The sequence below is a fragment of the Sminthopsis crassicaudata genome, chromosome 3 (genome assembly GCF_048593235.1).
Source record: "Sminthopsis crassicaudata isolate SCR6 chromosome 3, ASM4859323v1, whole genome shotgun sequence".
In the NCBI taxonomy this organism is placed as follows: domain Eukaryota; kingdom Metazoa; phylum Chordata; class Mammalia; order Dasyuromorphia; family Dasyuridae; genus Sminthopsis; species Sminthopsis crassicaudata.
In genome coordinates, this window is record NC_133619.1 from 28,564,559 (window position 1) to 28,592,010 (window position 27,452).

General features: G+C 38.3%; 1 protein-coding gene across 1 annotated transcript in view; it reads right to left on the reverse strand.

The window, feature by feature from the left end:
- TNIK (TRAF2 and NCK interacting kinase) overlaps positions 1–27,452 on the reverse strand; it is a 412,485-nt gene that overhangs the window by 18,578 nt on the left and 366,455 nt on the right. The window contains exons 23-27 of the mRNA XM_074301951.1: positions 22,168–22,352; positions 16,314–16,440; positions 11,675–11,839; positions 6,199–6,313; positions 5,063–5,233 (exon numbers count right to left, since the gene is read on the reverse strand). Of these exons, the coding sequence (XP_074158052.1) occupies positions 5,063–5,233; positions 6,199–6,313; positions 11,675–11,839; positions 16,314–16,440; positions 22,168–22,352 (763 nt within the window). The remainder of the gene's footprint in view (positions 1–5,062; positions 5,234–6,198; positions 6,314–11,674; positions 11,840–16,313; positions 16,441–22,167; positions 22,353–27,452) is intronic.

Below are 27,452 nucleotides of genomic sequence, written 5' to 3' on the forward strand. Positions count from 1 at the left end.
TTCCTTTCATATTTAACTAAAATTGCACTTTCTATGGGGGGCTTTCCTGGTCTAGTCTCGTAAATCTAGTCTACACACACACACTTTGAATCTCCATTGTCAGCCAGTATATTAGCTATCTCCGAGCTGTATGACATTCACAAAAACAATCAATAAAATTGTTTTTATGTAGAATAGGGAACTTTTAAGTGAGGAAACTCCATTTAGTAAGGCAGACAAGTTGCCTTTTTAAATTTTCTTTTATTTTTTTTTATTTCATAGTCTTAGATTCCTAGACCTTAAATGTTAAGAGACTTGTCCGAGGTCACATGGCCAGAATATATTACAAGTGAGACATGAACTCAATTCTTCATGGCTTAGAGATCAATTCTCTATCTCATATGTCTTGCTTCCTCTTTTCTGGTTTTTTTTTTTTTTTTTTTTTTTTTTGTTTTTTTGTTTTGTTTTTTTACCTGAGAAGTTGATAAAATTAGTGAACAGAAGAGAGAGGAAGACTAACCTCTAAGGGCCAAGATGAATTCATTGAACAAAATTATTTGGGTATAGTTATTTGGCCAAATAGAACAACTTAGTTTATTATCATCTAATCTGCATTTTTCACCTTTCCAAAAAAAAAAAAAAAATTATCATAGCATTAAAGAAATAGAGCTAAAAGGGACTCAAAGACCATGTATCCAAACCATATTGTATAATAAATATAAAAAAAATTTTTACAGGTAAGAAAACTGAGGCCCAGGAGAGCGAGTGAATTGCTCAAGGTCACACAGTAAATTTGATTCCAAATCCTGTGTTCTTTTCATTGCTTTGTCGAAATAAAAATATACCTTGATTTATTATTCTAATAACCTTCCTCTATCATGCTGGTTCATAGTCACCATCTCTTATAAGCCATCTGTTTAACAATCCATTCTGAAATTTTGCCAATGAATGATATTAGACATTCTGGCTTGTATTTTCTGAAATCTACTCTTCCTTAAGTATAAAGTACACCCATCTTGGCAACTCTGAATGAAGGATGGATTTTTTTTTTTTTTGTGCTAATGTCATTTATTTTGGTAGGCATTCCAACATTTTAATAGGCTCATATACTAATCCTTTGTGAGACATTCCTTCATTTAAGAGGTCTCATTATACAGCAAAGTTTTCCTTTTTAGACTTTCCCCTCCTTATCTGTTTCCTGGGGACTATTGTATATGAAGAGAAAGATCTGAGCCTGGGAAAGAGGTGAGAAAAATCCCTCAGTCAATACTTGTCTCTCTGCTCATCTCCTGACTTTCTTTTTGACTGATTTCTCAACAATTACTGCTCCTTGGCTTGAAGTCAGAAAAGTTCTTTTTGTATTCTAGGAGATAATTTGGATCCATATTTGTGTTTAAGATAGTCTGGTGCTCTCTATCATGCCTTATCTTACAACATTTTTCCATTTGAAGATAGTTCTTTTTCATGGAGAAGACAAAATAAAAATTAGAATCGAATAGTTTTGCCTTCTCTGTCATGTGATATCATGGTGTAATTTTCCCTTATCTGTGTACATTTTTTATCTTTGATATTTTTTGGCTCTTAACATAGATTAATCCTCCCCTTCTTTTGAGGTCTTTATTTTTTTGTGCTAGTTTTATTTATTTTGGTAAGCATCCCAACATTTTAATAGGCTTATATACTAATCCTTTGTGAGACATTCCTTCATTTAAGAGAGCTCATTATATAGCAAGGTTTTCCTTTTTAGACTTTCTCCACCCTTATCTGTTCCTAGGGCTATAGTAAACTAAGAGTTTAACATCTTAAAGTCTTTTAATCTTCTTGAGACATTTCCTTTTAGAGTTTCTTTCAATGGGATCTTGAACTTTTTTTTCCCCCCCCTCTGGACATTTAAAAATGTGTGTTCCTAAAGTTTAAGGTCCAGCTCACTTTTAGCTCCCAATTTATGAACTCCAAGATAACATGGTCTCTTTTCTGAACTTTCACAGCACCAGTTGATTTTGGCTTATCAGAAGTAAATCTTATGCTTCTTCAAAGCAATATTCCTGATGAAAGCTTATCCAGCCTTTCTTTGAAGCCATCTTTTGAGGTAGAATCCACAATCTCACCTTCTATTTTTGAAGAACATTAAGTTTTCCTTCTATCCAGCCTCTTATGGGCATCCTTCTGTCCCATATTCTACACTTTGGGGCTAAATTGAATAAATCTAATTCCTCTTCCAGGCAGTTAGGTGGCACAGTGGATAGAGTGCTTGACTGGATTCATGAAGACATATTCTTGAATTCAAATCTGGCCTCAGAGACTTATTTTCTATGTGACTCTGGGCAAGTCAACTAACTCTTTTTCTCAGTTTCCTGATTTGTAAAATGAGCTGAAGAAAAAAAATGGCAAATCAGTCCAATAGATATTGGACTGCCAAGAAAACCAAGAATTGGGGTCATGAAAATTGGGGTACATGACTGAAAACTGGCTGAACAATAAAATTCCTTTCCATATATCAACCTTATATTATATTATATATATATATATTATACACAATAAAATATATTATATATAAAACATATAATTTTTATATAGTAAGGTTCACAAAACAGTTTTCTTCTAATATCCTGAAAGAATATCACCATTTTTCAGATAGGAAAGATGAGGATTTGATTTTTAAAAAATGCTTGCTCATCATTACATAACCATTAAGTGTTGAGGGTAGGATTTGAATTCAGTTTTCCTGATTCCAAGTCCAGCACCGTGGCTATGCCAGGAACATGCCAAGCTATCCTCCTTTGGATAATGATTGTCAAAATTTCAATTGTATTGAAGTCCATACCATATTACTCAGATTTTCAAATCCCCCGTACTGATTCTTACCCATTTCTATTTTTTCCACATAAGAATTATGAGGCATCTGCTCTACTAGGGCTCTTCTCTCCACATTTAATTTATTCTCTATAAGAGTATCTGGGTTAAAATTTTTCATGTTGCCTATTCCTTTCCAAATTCCGCTATGATTAGGTGAGTTACACACCCAACACATATTTTCATATTAAGTTAATTATTTGACTCACCCAAAACATTTTAAATGCCTACCATATGTACTATATTGCGCTGTCCTCCATTTCTTGTTCGCAAATCAACATTCTGGATATGTAAGCCCTAATTCCTAAAACTGTTTTTTGAGATATGATGTTTATTTTTCAAATCTGTTTTTTTTTCTTCCAAGGTTGCAACCTTTAAGTTGAAAAGCTGAAAATACTCTGTGCCCCTAAAGCCTTAGTTTTCAATTAAATAGATCCGGGAATGGAGGTTAGGACTGGGAGTCAGAAAGAATTGAGTTCAAATTCTGCCTTAGACATTAGATCGCTTAATGTTCTGGGGCCTAAATTTTTTCATTTGTAAAAAGGAGATAATCACAGATTTTATCTCATAGGGTTGTTGGGAGATTCAAATAAGTTATAGTATATGAAGTACTTTGCAAATCTTGAAGAGCTATGAATGGTAGTTATTACTATGGTTACATCATCATCATCATTATCATGCTATTCTATCATTGTCTTCTAAATCATTAGAGGGATATATTTCTGGCTAAATCATTTATCTCTATGTGAATCAACAAAAGTGAGCAAGTAATGGTGGGTTTGAAGAGTTTAGATAGATTTTTGTCGCATTTGGATGACAGTTTCCCTTCCAACTGTCATGCTGGCTCTATATATGGTAGCCTCCATATCTTAAGAAATTTCACCTTTTGCCTCTTTCCCTCTGGATGGAATAAGTGGATTTCTCCCCTCACCATCACCTTGATGGTCTGCCTCAGTGATATGTTCAAGATCCCAACATTTCCTGAGGTGTTCCTCAGAAGGTCTACAATCATGTTGTTTGGGCAGGGCCTCATGCTTGCTTCAGCACTCTTGTGTGACAAAGATCTGTTTCCTTCCCTTCATTCTCTGCATCATGATTTTCTGCTCACCCATCTCTAGAAAGTCCTTTTTCCTGTATACATTTTTCATTTTTTAGTCCTACCCTTTCCCTTTTTAGATAATTTCTTTTATCTCATCTAGAGATTTTCTGTCGTCACTTAATCCTGTTTTCCTTAGGTTCCTCATCTGTAAAATGGGCTGGAGAATGAAATGACAAACTACTTCAGTATTTCTGACAAGAAAATCCCAAATGGGTTCCAAAGGGTTGACCGTGGCTGAAATGATTCAACAAAACTGACAACAACAATAATAAAAAGAATATGGGATCTGGGAGCAGAGGATCTTGATTCAAATCCTACTTCTGATACTTACAGTATGATCTTGGACTAACTTAAACTTTATCAAGTCTCAGTTATCTTGTCTATAAAATGAATGTGATGGACTCAGTGGCCTTTGAGGTTCTTCCAGGTTCTCAATTTAGCTTTCAATGGGCTGAGAGCCATATGTAGAAGATAAGATTACACTTGGGGAGCATACAGGCATCTTATGATCTATAGATTATGGTTTGTGTTTGTATCAACCACATCATCCTCACCACCACAATTATTTATTTATTTATTTATTAGTATTTATTTTTGTATTTATATAGTGCTTAAAATCTGCAAAGCACTTTATAAATATTATTGCATCTTATCCTCAAAGCACCCTGGGAGTTTGGTTATATTCTTTTTATTCCCATTTTACAGATGAAAAAACTGAAGCAACAGGGTTTATTTAAGTGACTTGCTCAAATCATAAATGACTTGTTGGAGGTAAGACTTGAATTCAGATTTTCCTAACTCCAGGTGTGATCCTCTATCATTTGTACCTTCTAGGCGCCTAATTTGATCCATCACTCCCTTCTCGGGTAATATTTACATTTTAATTTATGAGAATTTTAGGTGCTGAGCGAGTTGGGCAGGGAGATGTTTCTGAATAGAAAGTACCTTCCCAAGCCGCTTCCATTGGCAAGACTGGCCTTGGTCCCATGTGACATTAACAGCACCCCTAATCCTAACGGTGTAATCCATCCTTACTTTACACATGTAGCTGCAGCCATCATGAATCCTCTTCGTCCATCTCGATGAGCTTAATTTCTGCCATCAGGCAGGAAGAATAAAGAAATAACTCACCCCACAGAGCAGCACAAAGGATTTCAGAGTTGAAGCGTTTCTTATATTTCCGAATCTCTGGCGTGTCGCTGTGAGGCCGAATGTTCGTTGGGTTCACGTTGACCACCGAAATCTTCCTGGCTTCGTTGAGTTTAGCTTGTTCTTGCCTTAGTAGCTCACTGGTAAACAGAGCTTAACAGACAAAGAAAAAAGAAAAAAAGGATGAGAAACTCAAACGTAAAGGCAATTGGGTGTGAAGATGACAAATGACCAAGACTATTTTCTGAAATGGACTTGGAGTGCATCATGGAAGAGAAAACACCAAAGAATCTCTGAGTCCAACACATTTTAGATTGTTCTTTTGTCTTAGCAGCAGCTCAATCATAAGCCATCATGGAAGCAATAAACTATGAGGTCAGTGTACCGTGCCAACATGGACCGTCTGGGAAGTTTAGTTATATGTTAACACCGCAAAGTTTAGTTATATGTTAACATCACAAAGTTCAGTTACGTGTTAACATCACAAAGTTTAGTTGCTTGGTTTTAACCCTTCACATCCCCATCCCCCATTATTAAGAAAAGATTGTCTTTAAAGGACCCCCATGACAATCGGTGGGCCAATCTGTCTTAATAAGCTGAATTTGAGGATTAGAGAAGCTCAGATGAGTTTTAGAGTTTTGGTAAATTTCCACTTAGGAAGAAAGATCATCTAAACTAGCCAGACCCTTGCAGTGGGCAACATACACCTAAGAATTCAATTCAATTCAACTCAGTTCAATTCAATTCAATTCCACTCGACAAGCATTTATTGAGCGCCTACAGCGTGCATAGCACTGTACCTAGAAATCGCTCTTGGGAAATGTATGGCACTTCCTTTAAGTCCAGAAATCCCTGAGGACCAGCCTTTTCTAGTGTCCCCGGATACCCTTGGGCTCCAAACAGAAACAGAATAGAAGAGATGAAGATAAAAGGGAAAATAAGGAATTTAATTTAGTAGACCTAAAAACAGAACAAAACCCAAATAACTTCCCTTTGAAGTATCATTTCGAGTAAAACGTCTCACATTAGTTAGTTGATTCCTTCTTTCCCTATATCACATACAGACCAGATGTGGAAAACAAACTCAGGCCCAAAGACATGGTGTGGCCGTGGCTTACCTGTGGCCGAAGATTCTTCATCGTCATCCTCATCATCATCAGTGGGAGATGTCTGGTACACTCTGGGGTCAACAAACGGGGTGAAGGAGGCTTTGGTGCTGCTCCCCATGCCGTACTATTAAACAGCCAATGAAAGCAAAGCTTAGAGCACTCATTTAACCATCAGCAAAGCAAGAGTAGGATTGGAAAAAAGAATGAAGGCACAGTCCCACCTAGCCAGCTGTCCATGCTTTTCTCTTTCTGCAGGTGCTTCCTGGTATTAAGTTACTTACGGGCAAGTTGGGCATTTACAGAAATGGCCATCTGGAGTTCTAGTTAGTAAATGACTAAGCCAGGACCATGCATGATACACTTGTATTAGCTCATGATGTTCTTCAGGCCTGGTATATTCTCTCCTCCCCACTGCTGTCTGCAGAATTCTGTTCCAATTGCTATTTCCTCCATGACACCTTCCCAGATGCCCTGAGGCAGAAATGGTCTCACTCCAAGCTTATGTCTCCCATAATGCCCTTAATGTGTGTTATTTTTAACCAAAGTTTAGAGCAAGAAGTAACCTTTGAACTCATTTAGTCCTTCCCTTATAGGCAAAGTAAGGGACAGACAAAAATAATGTCTTACCCAGTATCACACGACATAAAACTGGCAGAGCTAGGATTCAGGGCTGGGTCCTGATGCCCTCCCTTCAAAATTATCTTGGATATAGTTGTCATCTTTATATTTATTTTGCATATGTTTATCCATATACTTAGTGTTGTTCCCCCACTTCCCCATCAGAAATAGGGAATATCTAATTCTTCATACCAGGATCCCTAGTACCTAGCACAGTACCAGGAACAGAGTAGGTGCATAATATATAGTTATTGATTGAACAGAAACGACAAATTTGATTTTATATATGTGTCCTTTCTCTACAGCAGCTAAGTGGTTCAGTGGATTGAGAGGATAGATCCTGGAGTCGGGCAATAATCTTGATTCTAAATGTCTCCTTATACTTAACAGGGCCAAATTTAGCAGTTTTTTAAGGCAACTAGGGTTAAGTGACTTATCCAGGGTCATACAGCTATGAAGTATTACATGTCTGAGTCTGGATTTGAATTCAGGTCTTCCTGACTCCACTGTGCCATCTAGCTGCCCCCAAATTTAGCATTTTAAAGGGGCCATAATTACAGCTAGAATTTTCTTGAAGCTAAATCAATCATTCATTCAAACATATATTAAACACCACTATGTGCCAGGCTCTGTGCAGGATGCTGAGGATAAAAAACTAAACAACTTTGGCCTCAGAGGGATTACATTATATTGATGAGATAGAACATAGAAGGACAAGAATATGTACATATATTATACATAATTGTATATACTACTTATACTATACATGATGCATATATGTGTCTATGTGTGTATGTGTATATATCTCCAAAACATCCATGTTCTTGAAATCACTGCACATGCACTGTTTATAATTTGAATATTCAATTAATAAAAACCTGAAATTTTAAATATTCAGACAAAAATATCTAGAACTTTGGAACACCATTTAAATGTTTTGCAGGTTCTGCTCATCCTTCATATAAAAGTCTACTTAGCAAGTTGTGGCTAGAAAGAATGACCAGTGGGTTCCACAATCCCTTCACCCCCGTTAGAACAGCTGGTTTCTTTTAGTCTAGCTCCACTGGAGCAATAAATAACCTCTTGGTTCCATTGGCTTAAACCAATTAGATCTTAACTTTCAGGAATTCTTAACCCTTTTTGGTGTTTTGGACCCTTCTGAGAATCTGGCAAAGTCTGTGGAACCATTCATTCTCAAAATAGTTTTTAAATGCATAAAATAAAGATTGATAAACACAAAAAATGTAATTTTTTTACCCATCCAGGTTCATGGAACCCATGAAATCTATTTGGACCCTTATGTAGTGTGACAGGATCCATGAATCCTAGGTAAAGAACCTTGATCTAAAGGAACCTAAAAATCTGATTTGAGGCAGATGTTTGACAAAATTAGCAGTAGGTCAGCTATGGTGTCAGGAGGCTTCCTTCTGTGCAAGCACTGTGCAAGCACTGTGCAAGCCCATACCGTTGGCACTGGACTCCACAAGATGCCCTAAAGGGCAATTAACAAATACACGAGAGAGGGCAGTCTGTTTCTAAGGAAGCACAGAAAGTTCTTGGTTTTTTGTTTTTTTTTTTAACTTCTCTTTCCCATGCCCTTACCACAGAACCTGGCATCTGAGTGATCATCATCAGTGATGATAGGTCCCCTTTCTGAGGGGGGATCATGACTTATCGTGCAGGACACCTTGGTGAAAGTACCCAACTTACACCCACATATTGCACCATACTCGCTCCTCTCCTAGACTGTGCAACCTGTCCGCAGCATTTGCCCTTTGGCACCTGGGTAGGTAGGCACTGCTTGCAACATTTAAGGGAATCTGAGAGAACACATTGTTGCCTCAAAGACCTACTTTTAAAAACTTCCCTGGGAAATATGAAGTGAAAGGTGATTTGGGTTGAGGCAGATCAAGACATCTTTGAGATGAATGGGCTGCAGAATAGTATCAAGGATGCTAAACAGGTGTTGCTATGCACGAATGGAGGAATCGATGGGGACATTTTTCATTCCAACCAACTAGAGAACTTTCTTCTGAGTTTCCCTAGAAGGCAGCTCTAAAGCATGATTCAACAATTTTTGTTTCCCTTCTTTCCTTCCTTCCTTCCTTCTTCTCTCCCTTCCTTTCCTTCCTTCCTTCCTTCCTTCCTTCCTTCCTTCCTTCCTTCCTTCCTTCCTTCCTTCCTTCCTTCCTTCCTTCCTTCCTTCCTTCCTTCCTTCCTTCCTTCCTTCCTTTCCTCTCTCCTTTCTTCCCTCCCCTCCCTCCTTTCCTCCCTTTCTTCATCCTCCCTCCATTCCTTCCTTTTTCTCTCCCTCCCTCCCTTTTTCCCTTCCTTCCTTCCTTTACCTTTATCTTTCTTCCTGCCTCAAATCAAAACATTATTTAAAAAACCTGAAATTTTTAATTTTTAGACAAAATAATCTAGAATTTTTTCCTGAATCCTTTCTTAAAGCATAATTAGTTTTTTTTTTTTTTTTTTTTTTTTTGTATCCATCCACATAGCCTATCTCTAGAGAAGGTTCTAAGCATATATAGGAATCCATGTCTGTAACTCCTAGCTGTGCCAAAAACAACTGAATTGCTCACCTTTGTGTTCTGAGAAACAAGATCTGAACCACTGAATGGAAATGTTCATTTAGCTCTAATCTATACCTGAACCAGGATTTTCTCTGACACAAAGGATCAGCAAGCCTTGACCTTCTGAATACCTTCAGGAAGAGGAGCCCACTACCTCTTGAGGCAGCCCATTGGATGGTATCAATTGGTAGCCAACTTTTCCCAAACTCCTATCCTAAGTCTCCCTCTTGGAAAATTCTTAGCAATGTTCTTCATTGGGTTTTCTAGGGCTTGAGCTGAACAAATCTGATTCTTTCTCTAGATGGTAGTTTTTTGAATGATTGAAAAGAACTGTCATGATCTCACTACATCTTCTCCAGGCTAAACACTCCTAATTTGGAGGGACTCAAAACATCAGAAGCATGGGAAATACAAAATGTAAATTATTGTATTGGACCTGGGGAATTTGACTGTATTTCAATAGATCAGAGAATGGTAGATTTAAACTTGGAAGGGAATTTGGAGGCCAATGATTCCCAAACCTTCATTTGACAGATAAAGAAACTGAGGGTGGTGGAGTTAAGTGATTTGCTTAAAATTTCCCAGGTAACGAGTATTGGAGGTAAGAACCGAGTCTCAGTTCAGGACTGTATACACTGCAGCACCAACTCTTGTGGGAAGCAGGGCAAAGAACGGATTGGATTATAGGCATATATTTGGAAAGGAAGAAAAATGATAACTAACAGCAATGATCTTTTACCTATTCAGCTATTGTCCTAGAAGCTTGTTGGTGGCGTACCCTCATTAAGTTGTGTCTGACTCTTCAGGTTCTCAATGACCAAGCTAATCCAGTACAAAGACACTGGAGCAGTTTCCTGTTTCCTTTTCCAGTGAATTAAGGCAAAAAGGCTAAGTGACTCATCCAGGATCACACAACTAGTGTCTTAGACTGGATTGGACTCAGATCTTCCTGACTTCCAGTCCAGTGCTATCTCCACTGAGTCACTTAGTCATTTCCTAGGCAAACAGGTGAAATGGTTTCCCCAGCGTCACACAGATATCAGGCCAAATTTGAACAGAATGCAGAAGCTAGACCACCCTTAATGTGCACTCAAGGTCTGCTCTTCTAGCATCAATCTTCTCCAGGATGCAACCCCCTCTCCTCCCTGTCTCTAAGAGGAAAACTGCTCTCTTGTGCTTCCTCACACCAAATTCCAAAGTATGTGTAGTAAGACATGTTATATAAGAGCACTGGAAGACAAGGTCAAAAAAAAGAAAGAAAATCCTTTGGAAACTTCGTTTGGGACTTTGATGATTCTTAAGTCTACGTATAAAAATCAGCTAAGTGCAATGGACTCAATTTAGCCAGTCCCATCAGACAGTCAAAATGTTTGGTCTGTGAGCACTGCATAATGAACGATATTATTCTTTTTTTTGGAAGGTTTATGTACTGGAAAGATGAAGTTTCCCCCACAAGTTAGCGTTTGTATAATGATCTTTCTGAGCACTCTTGGTAATTGTGATTCTTTTTCCAAACATGCATCGACATTTTATGAAATCCTCTCAGACTGTGCTCATTTAACATGAAGTCCATATATTGGTGCTGAAATCCTTCAATTGTGGTGATCTTATCCACCCCAAGTTGGCACTGGATCAACCAGTAATCTTAGAAGTCTGGGTTTTAGGATTTGGCTATCACTGAAGAGCTGAGAGACCTTTCTACGAAAGCAGAAGGGAAAGACTAAATGACTTCCAAGAGTTTCAATGTTCTAAGCCTGTGATTTAGAACAGTAGCTGGCAAACTATAATTTTATTTCTAGTATGAAAACTTCTTCCACCAATGCAGATCAGTAGCTTCCTTGAAGCTTAGATATAGCAATGGGGGATTTAGGATCAAGAAGACCTGAATTCAAATCCTGCCTCAGATAATTACCAGCTAAATAGTCTGAATATAGTGCTTAATCTCTTTCAGCTTCACTTTCCTTCTCGATAATATGGGAATAATAATAGCACCTACATCTCAGGTTGCTAGGAAGATCAAATGAAATACCAGATTTATTGCTTTGCCAACCCAGTTTGGAGGGACTCAGAACATCAGCGGCATAGGAAATACCTATTAAACGCTAGTTATTTTATCTCCTGCCATTTTCTTTCATCTGTTCTCAACAATGGAACAAGTAGAAACCAGGAGAAAAGAAATTGGAAACAATTTCAGAGAATATGGCCAGCATCACATCCGGCAGAAGGTAAGAGGTCTTTAGTGCACTCACGAGAAGAGGCAAATGGTCAACCCTAGAGGCTCCAGAACCTACTTCAGTCACGGAATCCATTTCTTGCTGATGGGTTGACACGCGCCCGAGGGCTTCGGTAGGTGTCCCGGCGGGAGAATGACTTTGCTGCACGAGATCAGGGAGATTGATGTGACCAGCAAAACCGTTGCTGTCAGTGTGCCCGGAACGCTTTTTCTCTCCTGATGACTGTGGAGGAACAGAACAAAAAAAGGGAAATGAAGTCACGCCAATGGCAAAGTCAAAGCCAGGAAGCCCTTCTTTATTGTTATCACCACGTGGATTTAAAGAATCAAATCAGGAACAACAAACACCAAGAAGAAAGGTAGACTCCATCGGAAGAAATTCAGTGTCCATTCTGACACTCCCCCCCACAGCTGCCCACCTCCCATCAAAATCACTGTACATTAGAGTGTAAGCTAATGATTATCTCTTTAAACCAGCCAAGCAGCAGAATTATTTGTTTCTGGGAAACATTAAAAATGGTTGATGATTTTCTTGGAATTGTCATTATTTTATATACATTATTTAGATCACATTGATGAAATAAAAACAGTACCAAAAGTAGCATTTATTTGCTTATTTTTTCACAAGGTACATGTCCAGTTTCCACTAATGGTTAATTAATTAGAGCTGAAAGTGTCACTTTCTAAATTAAGTTTAAGAAGTTCAATTGTAATTCATCTTATCATCTTTCTGCTTATGAATAAGTATCTCCTCCCTCTGCACCAGGGGTTTTCCATCACTTTTGTGTCCTAGCCCCTTTGGCAGTCTGCTGAAGCTTATGGATTCTTTCTCAGAATAATATTTCTAAAAGCATAAAATAAATAATGAGATTACGAAGTTAGGGAGGCAAAGTTTAACAGAGGGTTAGTATCAGAGTTGGATTCAAATCTTACCTTTGATATATATTAGCTGTGTGACTATGGACCAGTCACCTCCTTGACACCCTAACAAATGCTAAGACTTGAGACAAAGTTCCCGAATACTGGGACTGTTTCGTTGTTTTTGCAACCCCAATAACTTAGTAGGGTCAAGAATTGAGCAGGTGCTTAGCAAATGCTTACTGATTGATTGGCTGATCAGACTATATCTGGAGTATTTTGTTAAGTTCTAGGCACTACATTTTAATAAATAAAAATATAAAGATCAACTGAGTGCAACAAACTCATTTGGCCAGTTCCATCCATCGGACAGTCAAATTGGGTCTGTGAGCACTGCATAATGAGAGAGATTATTTTCTTTTCCTGGAAAGATGATATAAAATTCCCTTCTTTCCCCCACAAAGTTGGACCAGGATGGTGAAGGGTCTCTGATCATACAACTGAACTTATCATTTTCTCCCCAGATTCTTTCAACCAAGTCCTGGCATTTCTATTTACAAATTATATACATTTCTTTCTCTTATTTGACATTGCCACCAGCCTACAGTGGATCCTTATTATCTGGACTATCACAATAGCCTGCTGGCTGGCCTTTTTGCTTTACGTCTCTTCCCACCCCAATCTATCTTCCATTAATTATCAAACTGATCTTTGTAAACTATCGTCTGATCAAAATTCTGGCAGCCCCCTACAATCTCCAGGTTCCAATTTAAATTTTTCTATTTGCCTTTTAACAGCCTTCACAATCTGGTCCCTTTCTATCTTCTTGCACCTTCCTCCTTTCCACATAGCTCCCATATCTCCTTAACATCCCTCATGTCTCTCACTTTCCACCTACTCAGCCACCATGCATCCCTTTTCAGGCCCTCATCTCCTCTCACATGGACTAGTGAAATAGCCTCCCAAGTGGTTTTCCCATCTCTCTCGCTTCTCCTTCCATCTTCCAAACAGTGACCAAATTATCTTCCTAAAGCAGTTCTGGCAGAACTCAAAAATTTTCAGTGGTTTCTTACTGCCTCTAGGCCAAAATACAAGCACCTCACTTGGCCATTCGACTCTGACTTATTCCCAGCCTTCCCTCTTTGTCCACTCCACGTGCCAGCCAAAGAGGTCTGCCTGCTGTCCCTGGAAGTTGGAATTTCCTCTTCTCCTGCCTGAAATATCTCTTTTCTTTTGCTTCTGGGAACTCTTAGCTTTTTTCAAGGCTTTACTCGGGATTTATCTCTTCTTCTAAAGCCATTCCTGGTCCATTGAGGTGAAACGAGTTCTTATACTCCTCCAATCATCTAGTTTCACTTCTTCATTTTACAGAAAGACTCAGAGAAATGAAATACTGTACTTAAGGTCACACGGACAATATGGAGCATTCATGATTTGAATTCAGCTGCTTTGACTCTGTCTCAATAGAGCAGGGATTATTTTTCATGTCTTAATTTGTAGATCTCAAGCAAATAGCATAGTGCCTAGCATAAATACATTGGTGCTTCATTTATGTTTTTTGAATCAAATTGAATGTCAAAGTCTGAGGGTCTCATCACAACCTGCGGTTGAAGTAGACCAGATATGGGGGTCATTGGAGTTGAAGGGTAAGCTGAAGAGCAACTGAGAGGGGAGGCTATTAAATAGTGCAACGTTATGAAGATATCTGATGATGATGGCAGGAGATATGGGAGAATTAGAAACATGTAATCTCTATATCTTTATAAATAAACATATATGTATATGCTAATTAATTTTATTTACACACATATATGCATGTCATATGTGTGTATATGAAAGTGTAATGTGAAAATTGACTCCTACAAATATAATAAAAAGGTGAATTTTTGCTCAAAGCACTTTGAGATTACCTCCCATAAACCCTTCTGCCATATACGTTTTAAGTCATACATAGTTGTTTATATATAGTCTCCCCAACTAGATGAGCCCATTGAGGCCAGATACTGTGCTTTTGTGTGTCTTTGCATCCTGGAACTAAGTAAAGTGCCTAGAATACAGTAAGCACTTAATAAAAGCTTGTTCATGAAATTGATGATATTATTTGACTTGTCTACTATTTGAATCTGTGGTAAAGGACTGTAGTAATTTAAAAGGGATTTACTCTAGTAGTTATTATCAAAGATATAAATAGGTAAAATTGGATTTTACCTTTGGAAATAGGTAAAATTTTGGATTCCAAGTGATTGAGGTACTCATTGCTACGATCTAGGGCCTACATATGTCCAAAATGTTATTTGGAGGCCTTTAAAGATATTATACTAACCGTAGCGATCATTGATTTTGAGACATTAGCAATCCCCAGTTCTTTAGTTCATTCTAATATTTGATGCAATTCAACTTGTTAAAGAGTGTAGCATGGTGCTAAAAGGCCACCTGTCATTTAAAATATATTCTATTGCATGAAACTCTGCATAATAAAGCACATCAGCAGACAATGCAGACCTCCAGAGAAAGCCCATACTTGAATTAGCCTCCTTATTACTGTATATCTTGCCTCCCACAGAAATCTTGTCTTGCTCTTTCCCATTATCCCAGATATTCCAATCCATTGATCAAATAGACAATATATCTGCCAGGACTTGAAAACCCAAGTTTTTCTGACTCCAAAGCCAGTTTTCTTCCTTTATTTCCATCTTTTAGAATCCTGAGTTTCCTCAATATTGGATTTTCTACATGAGACCTTTCCTGATGTCCCTTATTAAACAGTCCTTCTCCCTCCCCCCCCATTATCGTGTATTTCTTTGAATATATTTTGTAAATACTCATGTATATCTGTTACTTCCTCCCCCTCCTCATGTCGATCTGTCAGCAGAATGCCAGCTCTTCGAGGGCAGGATTGTTTTATTTTTGTCTCAATCTCCAGTGACTTGACCCAGATCATGTGCTTAATAAGTGTCTGGATCTACTGAAATTGCTTCTTTGAATACTGGAGGAGCGAGAAGGGAATAGAGATAAGCATGAAAAAAACATTCCTCTTTCTTAAACTATTGTTTAAAAAATAAAAAATGAAAATTAATCCTCTGCACTTAGAATTTTACATACTTGAAATACGGCAGTCTGCCTGGAGTACCTAGGATGATGGGTGGTGGTCCTGAGATAGAGTCAACCAACCACTATTAGGGTGGGTTTGGGGTTGGCAAAGAGTGGCCCCATTTATTCATTTGTGCTTTAAGGAAATAACTGGCTTGGATAAGGAGAAAATCATGAGCTTTTTTTTTTTTTCTGACAAGGTGAGGGCAAGTATGTTGCTTGATAAACTAAATGATGTGATTGGAGTTTTAAAAAACCCAACAAAATCACATCTGTGCTAAGGTCAGTTCCATCAGACACCTTTAATAGTTCTCTGTAGTTGGTCTTTTCAGCAAAAACCACTGAAAGGGTACAATTTTCCTGTTCAACTAACTGGATAACCCTTCCTTCAAAGTACTGGCTGTCTTCAGTAAATAGATAAGAAAGACTTTGAAAAAAAGATGGAATGGGGTCAAGAAAGGTCTTGCTGTCCCTTTTTAGTGAGATGTTTCATTGCTGTGAATGCTTCCTTCACATCCCCAGGCTCAAATTCTGCATTCACATATGCATATCTCTTGCAGAAAGATGGGGAGTAGAGTAATTAAATCATGCTGTCAAAGCATAGAGGGATATGGGAAAGAGGGAGGAGGACAATTAAGATCACTCATCCATTTTTGAGCGGCCTTTTCTCTCTCCCTTTTGTGCTTACACAGAATATACCCAGTCTGTGACAACTCTTGAGCTAAACCATATGCACTTTTCTTACTCACCTCTCTTATCATTAAGGTTCCTTCTCTTGAAATGCTGCTGAACGTGTCTGCGTGAGAGGTCTCCAGACCATGGGTTCCAACCATTGCCATATTGTACTGCTCATTACTTGCTGGAGCTCCTGTGGGTCTGCCAGAGAGGAGGGAACAATATTTATTATTATATTTTTCTCCTTACCCATATGCAATAAATAACTTCTTTTGGTCCAAGGCAACTTTCCACTTAGAGTTGTTGACCTTTATTGTAACGAGGGTAGCAGAAAACCTAATGAGGTGGCGGTTCTGTTAAATGGGATGCCAATTAGGCTTTTTTCAACCAACCTCCTCAGCCATAGCTAGTTAAGCACAATTGGTTGGCTTTTGTGAGACTTAATTTTAATGCCAGCTGTATAATATAGTATGGAGAGAGAGAGCATAAGGTTTTAGTGAGAGAAATCCATCAGTTAATGACAAATAAACTTTCATTATATACTTACTATGTTTCAGGCATTATGCTAAGTACTAGGAATACAAAGAAAGGAGGAAAAACCAGTCTTTGGCCTGAAAAAGCTAACATTTCAATGGGGAAGATGATATATAAAGTTGAGTAGAGATTGAACTTGTTTCCTTTGTGTGCCGTGGAGAACAAAACACGGTGCTCTTTACATAGTAGGTATTCCCTCAAATGATGGTCATAGCATACACTGTACCCTTCACACAGTAGGTGCTCCCCAAATGATGGCTGACTAGCTATAGCATATACTATACCCTTCACACAGTAGGTGCTCCCAAAATGATGGCTGGCTGGCTGTAGCATATATGATGCCCTTCACACACATAAAAATGGTGACTGCCATTGTATATTCTTAAGAGCAAAAGGCTACAGAATAATTAATTTGGACTTAGAATCATAAAGTGGCATTCCTAGAGCTTATCTAATCTAATCCCCATTATATAGTGTCTGGTCCATAAATTGAGAGCTGAAAGGGAACTTGGAGGCATCTAATCCAAGTCCTATATTTTATTGCTGAGAAAATTGAGGAACAGACAAAGCAAAGGACTTGCTTAAAGTCACATAGATGGTGAATGATAGAGTCAGAATTTGAACTAGGTTATTTGACTTCAAATCCATTATTTTTTCTACTGCACATGTTCACCAGCTAGTAAATGGAAATCATGATTTGAAGCTAAGCTCAGAGATCTGGAGCCAGAAGATACATCCTAAAAGATAATTTTTTTTGTACACATGAGAAAATGAGGCAGAGAATAGTAACGCACTTGCCCTGGCTCACACAGCCTCCAAGGTTCTGAATCTCTAGCTTAGCCCTCTCTTTCTACCTCTCCATGATATGCTCATGACTAATAGACTCATTTTACAAGGGGGTAAACTGAGTACAAGGCAGGTAAAGCAATTTGGCCAACTATGGGAGACCTGGATTAGGTATCCTGCCAAATTTCAGCCACATTAGTACCAACCTCTTGTCTGTACCAGCAAAAGGAGATGAATGTTTAGGATATGGGTTACTTCATTGGATCTCCTCATGGCCACAATTAATACGGGTCTTTATTGAGTGCTAGATATCTTTTATTCAAATATTCATTTAACAAACCTGAAAGTTTGTTGCATGGAATATGAAAGTTTATTGCCATTCCAAACTCATGTCTATTCCCTTGGATCAGAGGTCACAGATGCTTTTTTTTTCATCAGATTTACAGAAATACTGCAAGGAATAAGCTTATTTTGTGACTCCTATGGCCACAGAGAAGAAACATTTCAGGTATATCAAACCAAGATAGGAGAAAGCTTGCTACCAGGGGATAGTTAAGTAAAGTATTTAGATAGTAAACTACTTGAATAGAACTCTAGAGCTGAAGTCAGGAAGTCAAATTCCACCTTGGGTACCTAATTACTATAGGACCCTAGGCAGGCCACTTCACCTTTGTCTGCCTCAGTTTACCTACACGTAAAATGGAGATAATAATAGCATCTGTCTTCCAGAGTTGTTGAGAGAGCGAGAGAGAGAGAGAGAAGAGAGAGAGAGAAGAGAGAGAAGGAAGACAGAGAAGAGAGAGAAGAGAGAGAAGAGAGGAGAGAGAGGAGAGAGAGGAGAGAGAGGAGAGAGAGAAGAGAGAGAAGAGAGAGAGAGAAGAGAGAGAGAGGAGAGAGAGAGAAGAGAGAGAGAGGAGAGAGAGAGGAGAGAGAGAGAGGAGAGAGAGAGAAGAGAGAGAGAAGAGAGAGAGAAGAGAGAGAGAAGAGAGAGAGAAGAGAGAGAGAGAGAAGAGAGAGGAGAAAGAGAGAGGAGAAAGAGAGAGAAGAGAGAGAGAAGAGAGAGAGAAGAGAGAGAGAGAGAGAGAGAGAGAGAGAGAGAGAGAGAGAGAGAGAGAGAGAGAGAGAGAGAGAGAGAGAGAACAGCGCTCTCTGTGTCCAGAAAAAGGCAGTTATCTGAATTAGGATAATGAGTTCTTAAATGTGTTTAATTGCTTACAGACTTCCATTTGATCATTTGATCTGTTCATTTACATCTAATACCTACAGATCTGCTTGTTGAGCAAGTTTTCATGATGTCGGATGTGTAGTCCCTGTCTCTTTCTTCTTAGCTTATCTCCTTTTTGATGTTTTATATATCATTTTATCCTTGTGGGGGAACTCCTGGTATGGAAAGTCTTTTCCTATTTGATCAAATTGCCTAGGGAACCTGAAAGGTAACTTGTTCTTGGCCACACCTGGGAGGCATCAGAGAAAGAGAGAGACATAAGCTGCCTTTAAAACCAGCTCTATCATGAAGCCATTCCACTTCTCTTTATAGCAAGTGCAACAATAGGAAGCACAGGTGGATAGGCAAATGGGAGTCACCCCATATATAGGAACCTGAGAATTTTAAAAAGTTTTCCTTGTCTGGCATTGGCTGACCGTTCCCACGCTGAGGATGTGGATCCCTAGAGAGAGAAAGATGACCCGTTTTCTCAGGATGGCTGCGGCCATGTTCCTCTAACTCAGGAGCAGCCTCAGGCAGATCCCCCTGAGTGGTTGAGTTGTGGGGTCAGATTCTCTCATGAATTAAATTTCCCCTTGGATTTTGATGGAGTAAATGAATCACGGAGGGGCTGCCCTTGAGGTCACCGATTCCCCTTAGCCTGGAATATCTATTAAGTCTGTTCTTGATCATGACAAAAACCTTGTCTTTGGATGAGATACACTGCTACCCACTCTGGTCCATACCGAGCTCCCCTCTCTTCAAACGACCTTAGCACTTAGCATGGACAGTAATCACTCTGGTGATTTATCACCTACTGACTTTTATTGCTAATAAAAATTCCTGTGTTTGTCTTATCTGTTAATTCACCTGAGAGTTCTTTGAAGGCAGGAACATTGTGTCTTCTATTACCCATAGTGCTTGTGGGCATCGTTAGACCCTAGTAAGGTATGGATGTTTGCTGAATAAATATTAGCTATGAGTAAGGTGCTGTACAAATAGATTTGTGTGGGTATGCAATTACAGGTATGAATGTGAGTGTATCAAGTGTAAAGGGATATATTATCACATCAAAGAGAATCCGCTTTCACCACGAATTCATTTGATGGGACCACTAGTGCCATTTTGGGGTATCTGTTCTAAAAAGGAGCCTTCATTTTCATAAGAGATTTGATTAGATTCACTAGATGGGGGTATTGACTCATAAAATACATCTTTGAGGATTAAGCCAGTGGGTAAATCTACAAATACAATATCTCTTATCTTTCTTTTAAAACCATTTCTACCTACTAGGAAATACTAAAGATTGATTTGTCAGTACAAGACGGGTCTATTTTGTATGTATGCATTTGTTTAGTCATTGCAGTGTCCAATTCTTTGTGACCCTGTTTGGCGTTTTCTAGGCAGAGATACTGGAGTGATTTGCTATTCCTTTCCCCAGCTCATTTTACAGATGAGGAAACTGAGGCAAATGGAATTAAGTGACTCGCCCAGGTTACATAGCTAATGACTGTCTGAGACTGAATTTAAATTCAGGAAGATGAATCCTTCTCCTTTTCCTCTTTCTGCACTTAACTAGAATTCATTACTCAGCTGTCTAACCAAATGGAGGCACTCTGAAGGTTTGAAAAGGAGCATTATCCAAAATCATGAAATTGCTCCAAGTTTCATTGGGATCACACTGTCTATATCATAGGAGGACCAACCATTTTATACAATTCTTTACGTGGACTTTGCTAATTTTTACTTTATTAAATTTGGTATGCAAAAATTATTTCTAATTCAACTTTTCTCTTCAACCTTCAGAGCACCTCCAAAGGTTCTTGATCAAGTATGTCAAAATTATTTTGTTTCAATTAGATCATGAAAATAAAAGACACAAAAGGTCAACTAGATGGTTCTGGACATAGAGCCTTGGGTCTTGCAATCAGAAAGACTCCTCTTCTTGACTTCAAATCTACCTTCTGACACTTCTTAGCTATGTGACACTGGGCAAGCCATTTAGTCCCATTATCCTCAGTTTCCCCATCTGTAAAATGAGCTGGAGATGGAAATGGCAAATCACTCAAGTCACAAATAGGATCACAAAAGTTAGACACAATTGAAAAATGACTGAACCAAAAGACAAAAATAGCTAGCTTATTTAGTAAGAAATCAGTTAATTATCCAGATATTGCACCTATAAGCTTTTTATAGATTTCATCTTGATTGGAAGGGATGAAAGAGTCCATCTAGAAAAACTCAGAACAAAGTCCTTTCCACAGCTTATCTGGCATGTATCATTCATACTCCATTTGAAGATGGCAGAAGAGGTGCATTTCCTCCCAGTGGATGGGTGCAGGGACTGCCATTCTGGAATGCTTTCAGGAGAACATTTCCTTACCCCGGGCTCAAATCTATCTATATGATTTCCAACTATTACTCCTACTTTTTCCCTTTAGGGATGAACAGATCTAATCCCTCTGCAAATGTGGCTGCCCCCCCATACACATGAACACATCTCTCATGTTCCACTTTAATCTCTTCCTTAGATTAAACAGTTCTCGGGGGGCAGCTAGGGGGCACAGTGGATAGAGCGCCAGCCCTGAAGTCAGGAGGACCCGAGTTCAAATCTGGTCTCAGACACTTAACACTTCCTGGCTGTGTGACCCTGGGCAAGTCACTTAACCCCAGCCTCAGGAAAAAACAAACAAAAAAAACCCAAAAAAACAAAAAACCAAAAAAAAAAAACAGTTCCAGTTCCTTCAATCAACTCACTCCTGAACTTTCACTATCCTGGTTGCTTTTCACCTTGTTAAAATATGGCACTCAGAACTGAACACAGAACTCTCCATGGGTTCTGAAGAGTTGGTGCAGGTGAGCACCCTCGTACTATCCTTCTCCCAATGCATCCCAAGATCTCATTGGTATCCATGGGTGCTATAGAATATTCTTGACTTATTCTGAACTTGGGGTCCACGAACACCTTCAGATTAAAAAATGGAGACCAAGGGAGTTAAGCAACTTGTCAATATCATGAGTGTCAGAGGCAGAATTTGAACTCACATCCACTGAGTCAATGTCACCCAAGGGTAGGATGTACATATGGAGCTGCCTGAGATCTTAGACAATAAACCGAAGGTCTAGGTGATGATGATGTCATGAGGCCTTGGTAGTGCAATTTCTCACCTTCATAAATCACCTAGACAGATGCCACGTGATCTCAGAGCTTGTGCCTACTGAAATACTAACATCTGAGGAGGGAGCAAATTTGTAAAACTGTGAATTTCTTAGAAGAAACAAATGGAGGCGGTTGACCGCCGATCTTTAATTTGTTTTCCTTTCACCTCAGAGCTGTAACTCTCTCTTCCCTCAAATGAAGCAAAAGTACAACAATAAATAAAATAAAGTACAAGTCTTCTTACATGAGCCTGGGGATGTCACTGACAGGCACTGTGCCATCATGTGTCTCACTCTCTCCATCTTCTTCCTCCTCCTCGCTGCTTTCTGACTCCTCGCTGGAAGAAGAATAATCGGTCACTTTCTTCAGGGGCCGGTTACTTTCCTCAATTCGGAGTTCCCTTAATTCTTTCGCTAGTGCAGTCAGGTCCTACAAAGGAAGAATTGAACCTCCATGTGAAACATGTCGGGGCCAGGAAATGACTTGAGCTGCTTGTGTCTCACTGAAAGCCAATGTCATAGCATGAGCAATAAGGAAAGAGCTCTGGAGAATTGTTAACAAACATAGTGACTGGGCTAGAACAAACGGGAAACCATGTTTGTAGAGTGTGAAAACGAAGGAGGGAGAGATGAAACAAATTTTCTAATTTACCCAAATCGATAGTTCTATTATGAATGCTTAACTTTAAATATCCATTTTCTAGATGGGCATCAAATACGTGATTCTTTTATTTGGGAAAAAATGAAGTTGAGATACTAGCAGAATCAATATACTACAATAAACCGGGGGCTAAGCGACATTTCCCTCCCCAACCCTTTAGGGCTGTCACTCAGAGCCTCTCTCAGGGATGGCTTTTTCCCAAATGTGAATGCCATGTACAGAAAGCCACAAGATGGAACCACACTCAATATTCCATCTATGATGATGACCAATATAGAGTGGAAGAGCCATGATAGACCATGAAGCTATTTGGCCCACATCAAACCTGAGTTCTTTAAATTTACAGACACTGCTTTGATTTCATCAGGAGGCAAAGCAGGACATGCTTTCAGAGGAATGGAATAAAAATTCCTTGTTTTCAACAACGTCCTCTAGAAAACCCTGGCTGACAAACACAATACCTAAGTGAGGAGGGTAAACGCAAGTTTTTCAAAACATGGAAAATTATTCAGTTTACCATGACTCTGATGAAACCGCATAGCCTGCTGGGAAAGTGTAGCATTTCAATAGAAGGGGCATTGCAGGCAGCATGTAGAGGTCGGGGGACAAAAGTATCTATTATCTAACATGCTTTTATAGCAATGCAAAAAGGGGGAAGCAAATCAGCAAAAGCACAATCATTCTGACTTGCATGGGTTAGACTGCCTGTGGTACGAGGCATGCAGATGATGGAAGAAGCATGTTGATTGTCATTCTTACCATTCCTCCCTATATTAGTGACCGATGGAGGCACCATTGTATTTGGTCAGAGATTAGGGATTAGGGAGAAAGAAACTCATTGAAAAATTCTCAATTTTACAATTCCCCTAGGGCCATATTCTCTCTTCATTGCAATCCATACGGTCCAATTGGCTGATTTGATCTTGTGTAGGATTACAGTAATGAAGTTGTCTGAGAACGTCTTAAAAGCCATCCCTTTGGCCTTAGAAGGGATGGCCTTGGGTAATGGCATCCATTACCATTGGATATAGAATTTCTTAAAAACAAAGATCAGTGGAAACATTTATATGTTGAGTGTTACATTTCATAAAATCGAGAAAATAAAGCACTTGGGGTATCTTTTGGCTGGGAACCTTGGAGGGCCAGGTTTATAAATGATGAAACCATGTCCTTAAGTGCAAGAATGCATCTTTTTTTTTTTTTTATTTCCCATCAGTGTTAGAGAAAGCTGTATAGATTCTTCAATTTTCTCTGGAGACACACTAAAATTGAGATAATCCACAAAGTGAAGATTCTAAAAGGAAAGCCTGGAGGACCTATCAGATAGAGGGGTATCATCCAAAAAGTCCTTTAAAGTGTTTAATTGTGTTTAAATGTAATGGCTTCTATTTCTTTCTTTCTTTTTTTTTTTTTTTTTCCTGAGGCTGGGGCTAAATGACTTGCCCAGGGTCACACAGCTAGGAAGTGTTAAGTATCTAAGATCACATTTGAACTCGGGTCCTCCTGAATTCAAGGCTGCTGCTCTATCCACTGCGCCACCTAGCTGCTCCCTAATGGCTTCTATTTCAGGGAGAACCCATAGAATATAAAGTCATTCATCCAAAATGATTTCTAGTTCCTTAGGCCATGGGCCAAATAAAGAATATTCCCATTGAGTAATGGGGAGTTATTTTGTTGTTGTTGTTGCTGTTGAAACATTAACTCAAAGTTTTCTAGCCAAAACCATAGCTGAGCAAGGATCCCATCTACATTTTATCCCAGAAGTGGTCAACCAACCTTAGCTTGGTGATCTCCAGTAGGAGAGAGCCAATTCCACTTTGGGACAGCTCTGGTTATTAGGAAATGTTTCTTTATATGAAGTCTAACGTCCCTTTTTTGCCATTTTCATCTACTTCTAGTCTGCCCTCTTGATAACTTCTACTTGTTTGTCTTTCTCCAAAACAGAAGAAACTGAAGAATCTTTAAGTGAATCAGAAAAATGTATTGAAGCAGTAGAAGGTATAAAGAAAGTATAACAGGAGAGAAAATCCTCCAAGTCAACACTATAGCATGAAACAAGATTGAAATTTATTGTTATACTCTTTACAAGCATGTTAAGCCTGTGATAAATTATAGAGTATGTACCTAGGATGACACTTTTTATTAGAACAAAGAGAGAATATGGTTTTAGGTTTACCCTACAATGCCAATAACCATATGAGTCAACTGGAATAACATCATTTGCCATGACAATCAATTATTTAAATCCATTCTAAAATCTTTTCCAATGTTTGGTACTCCTCAAAAGTTTAAAATTTAAAAACTAGTAGAGTTTAAAAAGGAAAGCTCTCTATTGTTTAAAAATATTCTTTTTTACTCACCAAAAGTCTATTAATTTAGTTTGCTGCTTTTTCAAGAACTCACATCTTTTCTTAACATTCTAATTCTTTTAAAATTATATTTGGGGCCTGTAACTCATAGGAGCAAAGACTGGGAGTGAGAAGGGGCCATAGGTCATGGTCATGATCTCACTCAAATTTGTCATTTTATAGTTGATGGAACCAAGGTTCTAAGAAGTTAATTTACTCACCCAAAGTCATAAAGATGAAAGAGTTGGGATTTGAATCTAGATCCTGTGGCATTTTTTCCATTACACCATATTGGTATTGTTCTTATAATTTATGTTTTCCCTTTCCTCACTGTACCTGATAATTTGATAATTTCAGGACTAATAAGAAATCATTTGGTAAAATACCAAAAATCACCAGAGAAATTATTTCACAGTTTGCTTAGGAAGTTCTCAGATACTAGTACCAAGCTCCCTGCCCTCCTTACTCCTGACAGAACCCCCTCCCCAAATAGAACTGACCTCTTTATGTCATCAATCTAGCTATTTAACTAAAAGTTTGTGTACCCAACTCATATCTTTGGACCAGTTATAATAACAATGTCCTAAGAAAAATGGATATGAAGTGAGATTAACATCATGGAGTTAGAAACTCATCATGGAGTTAGAGTTACCAAGATGTCTAATATTTGACACTTACATTTTCTCCAGGTAATGAGCTTTTGTAGATTTTATTGCTTGATCACCCCAGACTTAGGTCAGGGAAAAAAAAGATTTGAAAAAGAAATGGAAGTGCTACTTAATAGGAAAAGTATTTGTGATTTTATTACTGACTCAGGGAAATGACGATTAAAAGGTCTTAGCTGACATAATCAATACCTTTCAGTAGCTTTTAATTGTAAAGATGTCTTGATTTATTCTTTTATTGCATCAATTCATTGTTACTTCCCAGACCTCATATATAACCTAATACTTGTCAACATCCCACCTAAAAAGGTGATGTTTTAATGGCTTTTCATTTGTAAGGTATTATGTCAATTTGTTCAAACAAGATGGCCCATCTTTCCTTTATGTCCTTATATAACTGGAATTCACAGAGACACACACACTATACACACACACACACACACACACACACACACACACACACACACACACAATGTGTATATGTCATATTATCTTTATAGGATATTTGAAAACCTTGAGCAAGATACTCTCTGGGACTCGGCTGCTATACCTGTAACAGGTAGGGGTTGTACCGATAACTAATCTCCAGTTTCCTACCACTGTGGCTTTAGAATGAGGGCAATGGAAGCTTGTGGTGTGTTGCAAGGAACCTCACTAATTTAATGCTCTGAATCATTTTCCAGCAACTCAACATTATAAAACACATAGAAATTAGTTAATTGAATCATATATTAGTAACCTGACTAAAACGAATGTTCCTGAACTAATCGAACAGCCAGATCATTAAAAATCATAGAAATAATTCTTATTATTCATGAAAAATGAATCAATTATAATTTTTTGCAATATCATTCAAGATAATTTTTATTTTGCCTGTTTTTGAGATTTTGATAATAAAAAATTATCTTGCATTTCCTTCGAAGCTACTTGTATCTACATGTGCACAGGTTAATTTTCCACTTAACTCCTCAAAGGGGAATGTTTATATCTCTGTCCTTAGCATACTGTTAGATACATAAGACATGTAACAAGTACAACTCTTGGTACATAGAAAATGCTTAATAATACTTGTTAATAGGTTGATATATCTAATGCTATCCAGAGAAGATGGCTTTTTTGTTGTTCAGTCATTTGGACTCATGACACCATGGACCATAACACACCAATACTATCCAGTGTTTTTTTGGGCAAAGATATTGCAGTAGTTTGCCATTTCCTTTTACAGCTCATTTTATAGGTATGGAAACTGAGGCAAACAGAGTTAAATGACTTGTCCTGGATCATACAGCAGGTGTCTGAGGTTACATTTGAAATCAAATCTTCCTGACGTCATATCACAGAGCCATCTAACTGCCTCCAGGTAGTTTAGCTGTTAATACATGAATCTCAACAATTATGAAGGCAAATATTTCTAAAGACAATTTAGGAATCTTATGTTTTTAATCTTTGGGATTTTAAAAATGAGGTACAGAGGATCACATTCCTCAAGGTGGCAATCACCTGAGCCAGATCCTTAGATGCACTAAATTTTCCTTGATACACACATAGAGCAATTTTATTAGTAACTTGAATGTTGAAAGATGCTTTTTGCTCTTAAATCCTTTCAGAAGAAAGCTGATTAGTGCTATTATCAATCAATCAATCAATCAATGATTATGTGTCAACTTTGCTCTAGGAATACAACACCATATATGTTGAGTGCTGAAGAATGTTTTTGCTGTTAAATCCTTTCATTAGTGCTTTTAATCAAGGAATGTTTATTGTCTACTAAATTCTTGGCATATAGTATAATTTGGGATATTTTATTAATGAATGTTTTCCAGATGCTACAGTGCTGTATACTCTGCTGAAACATG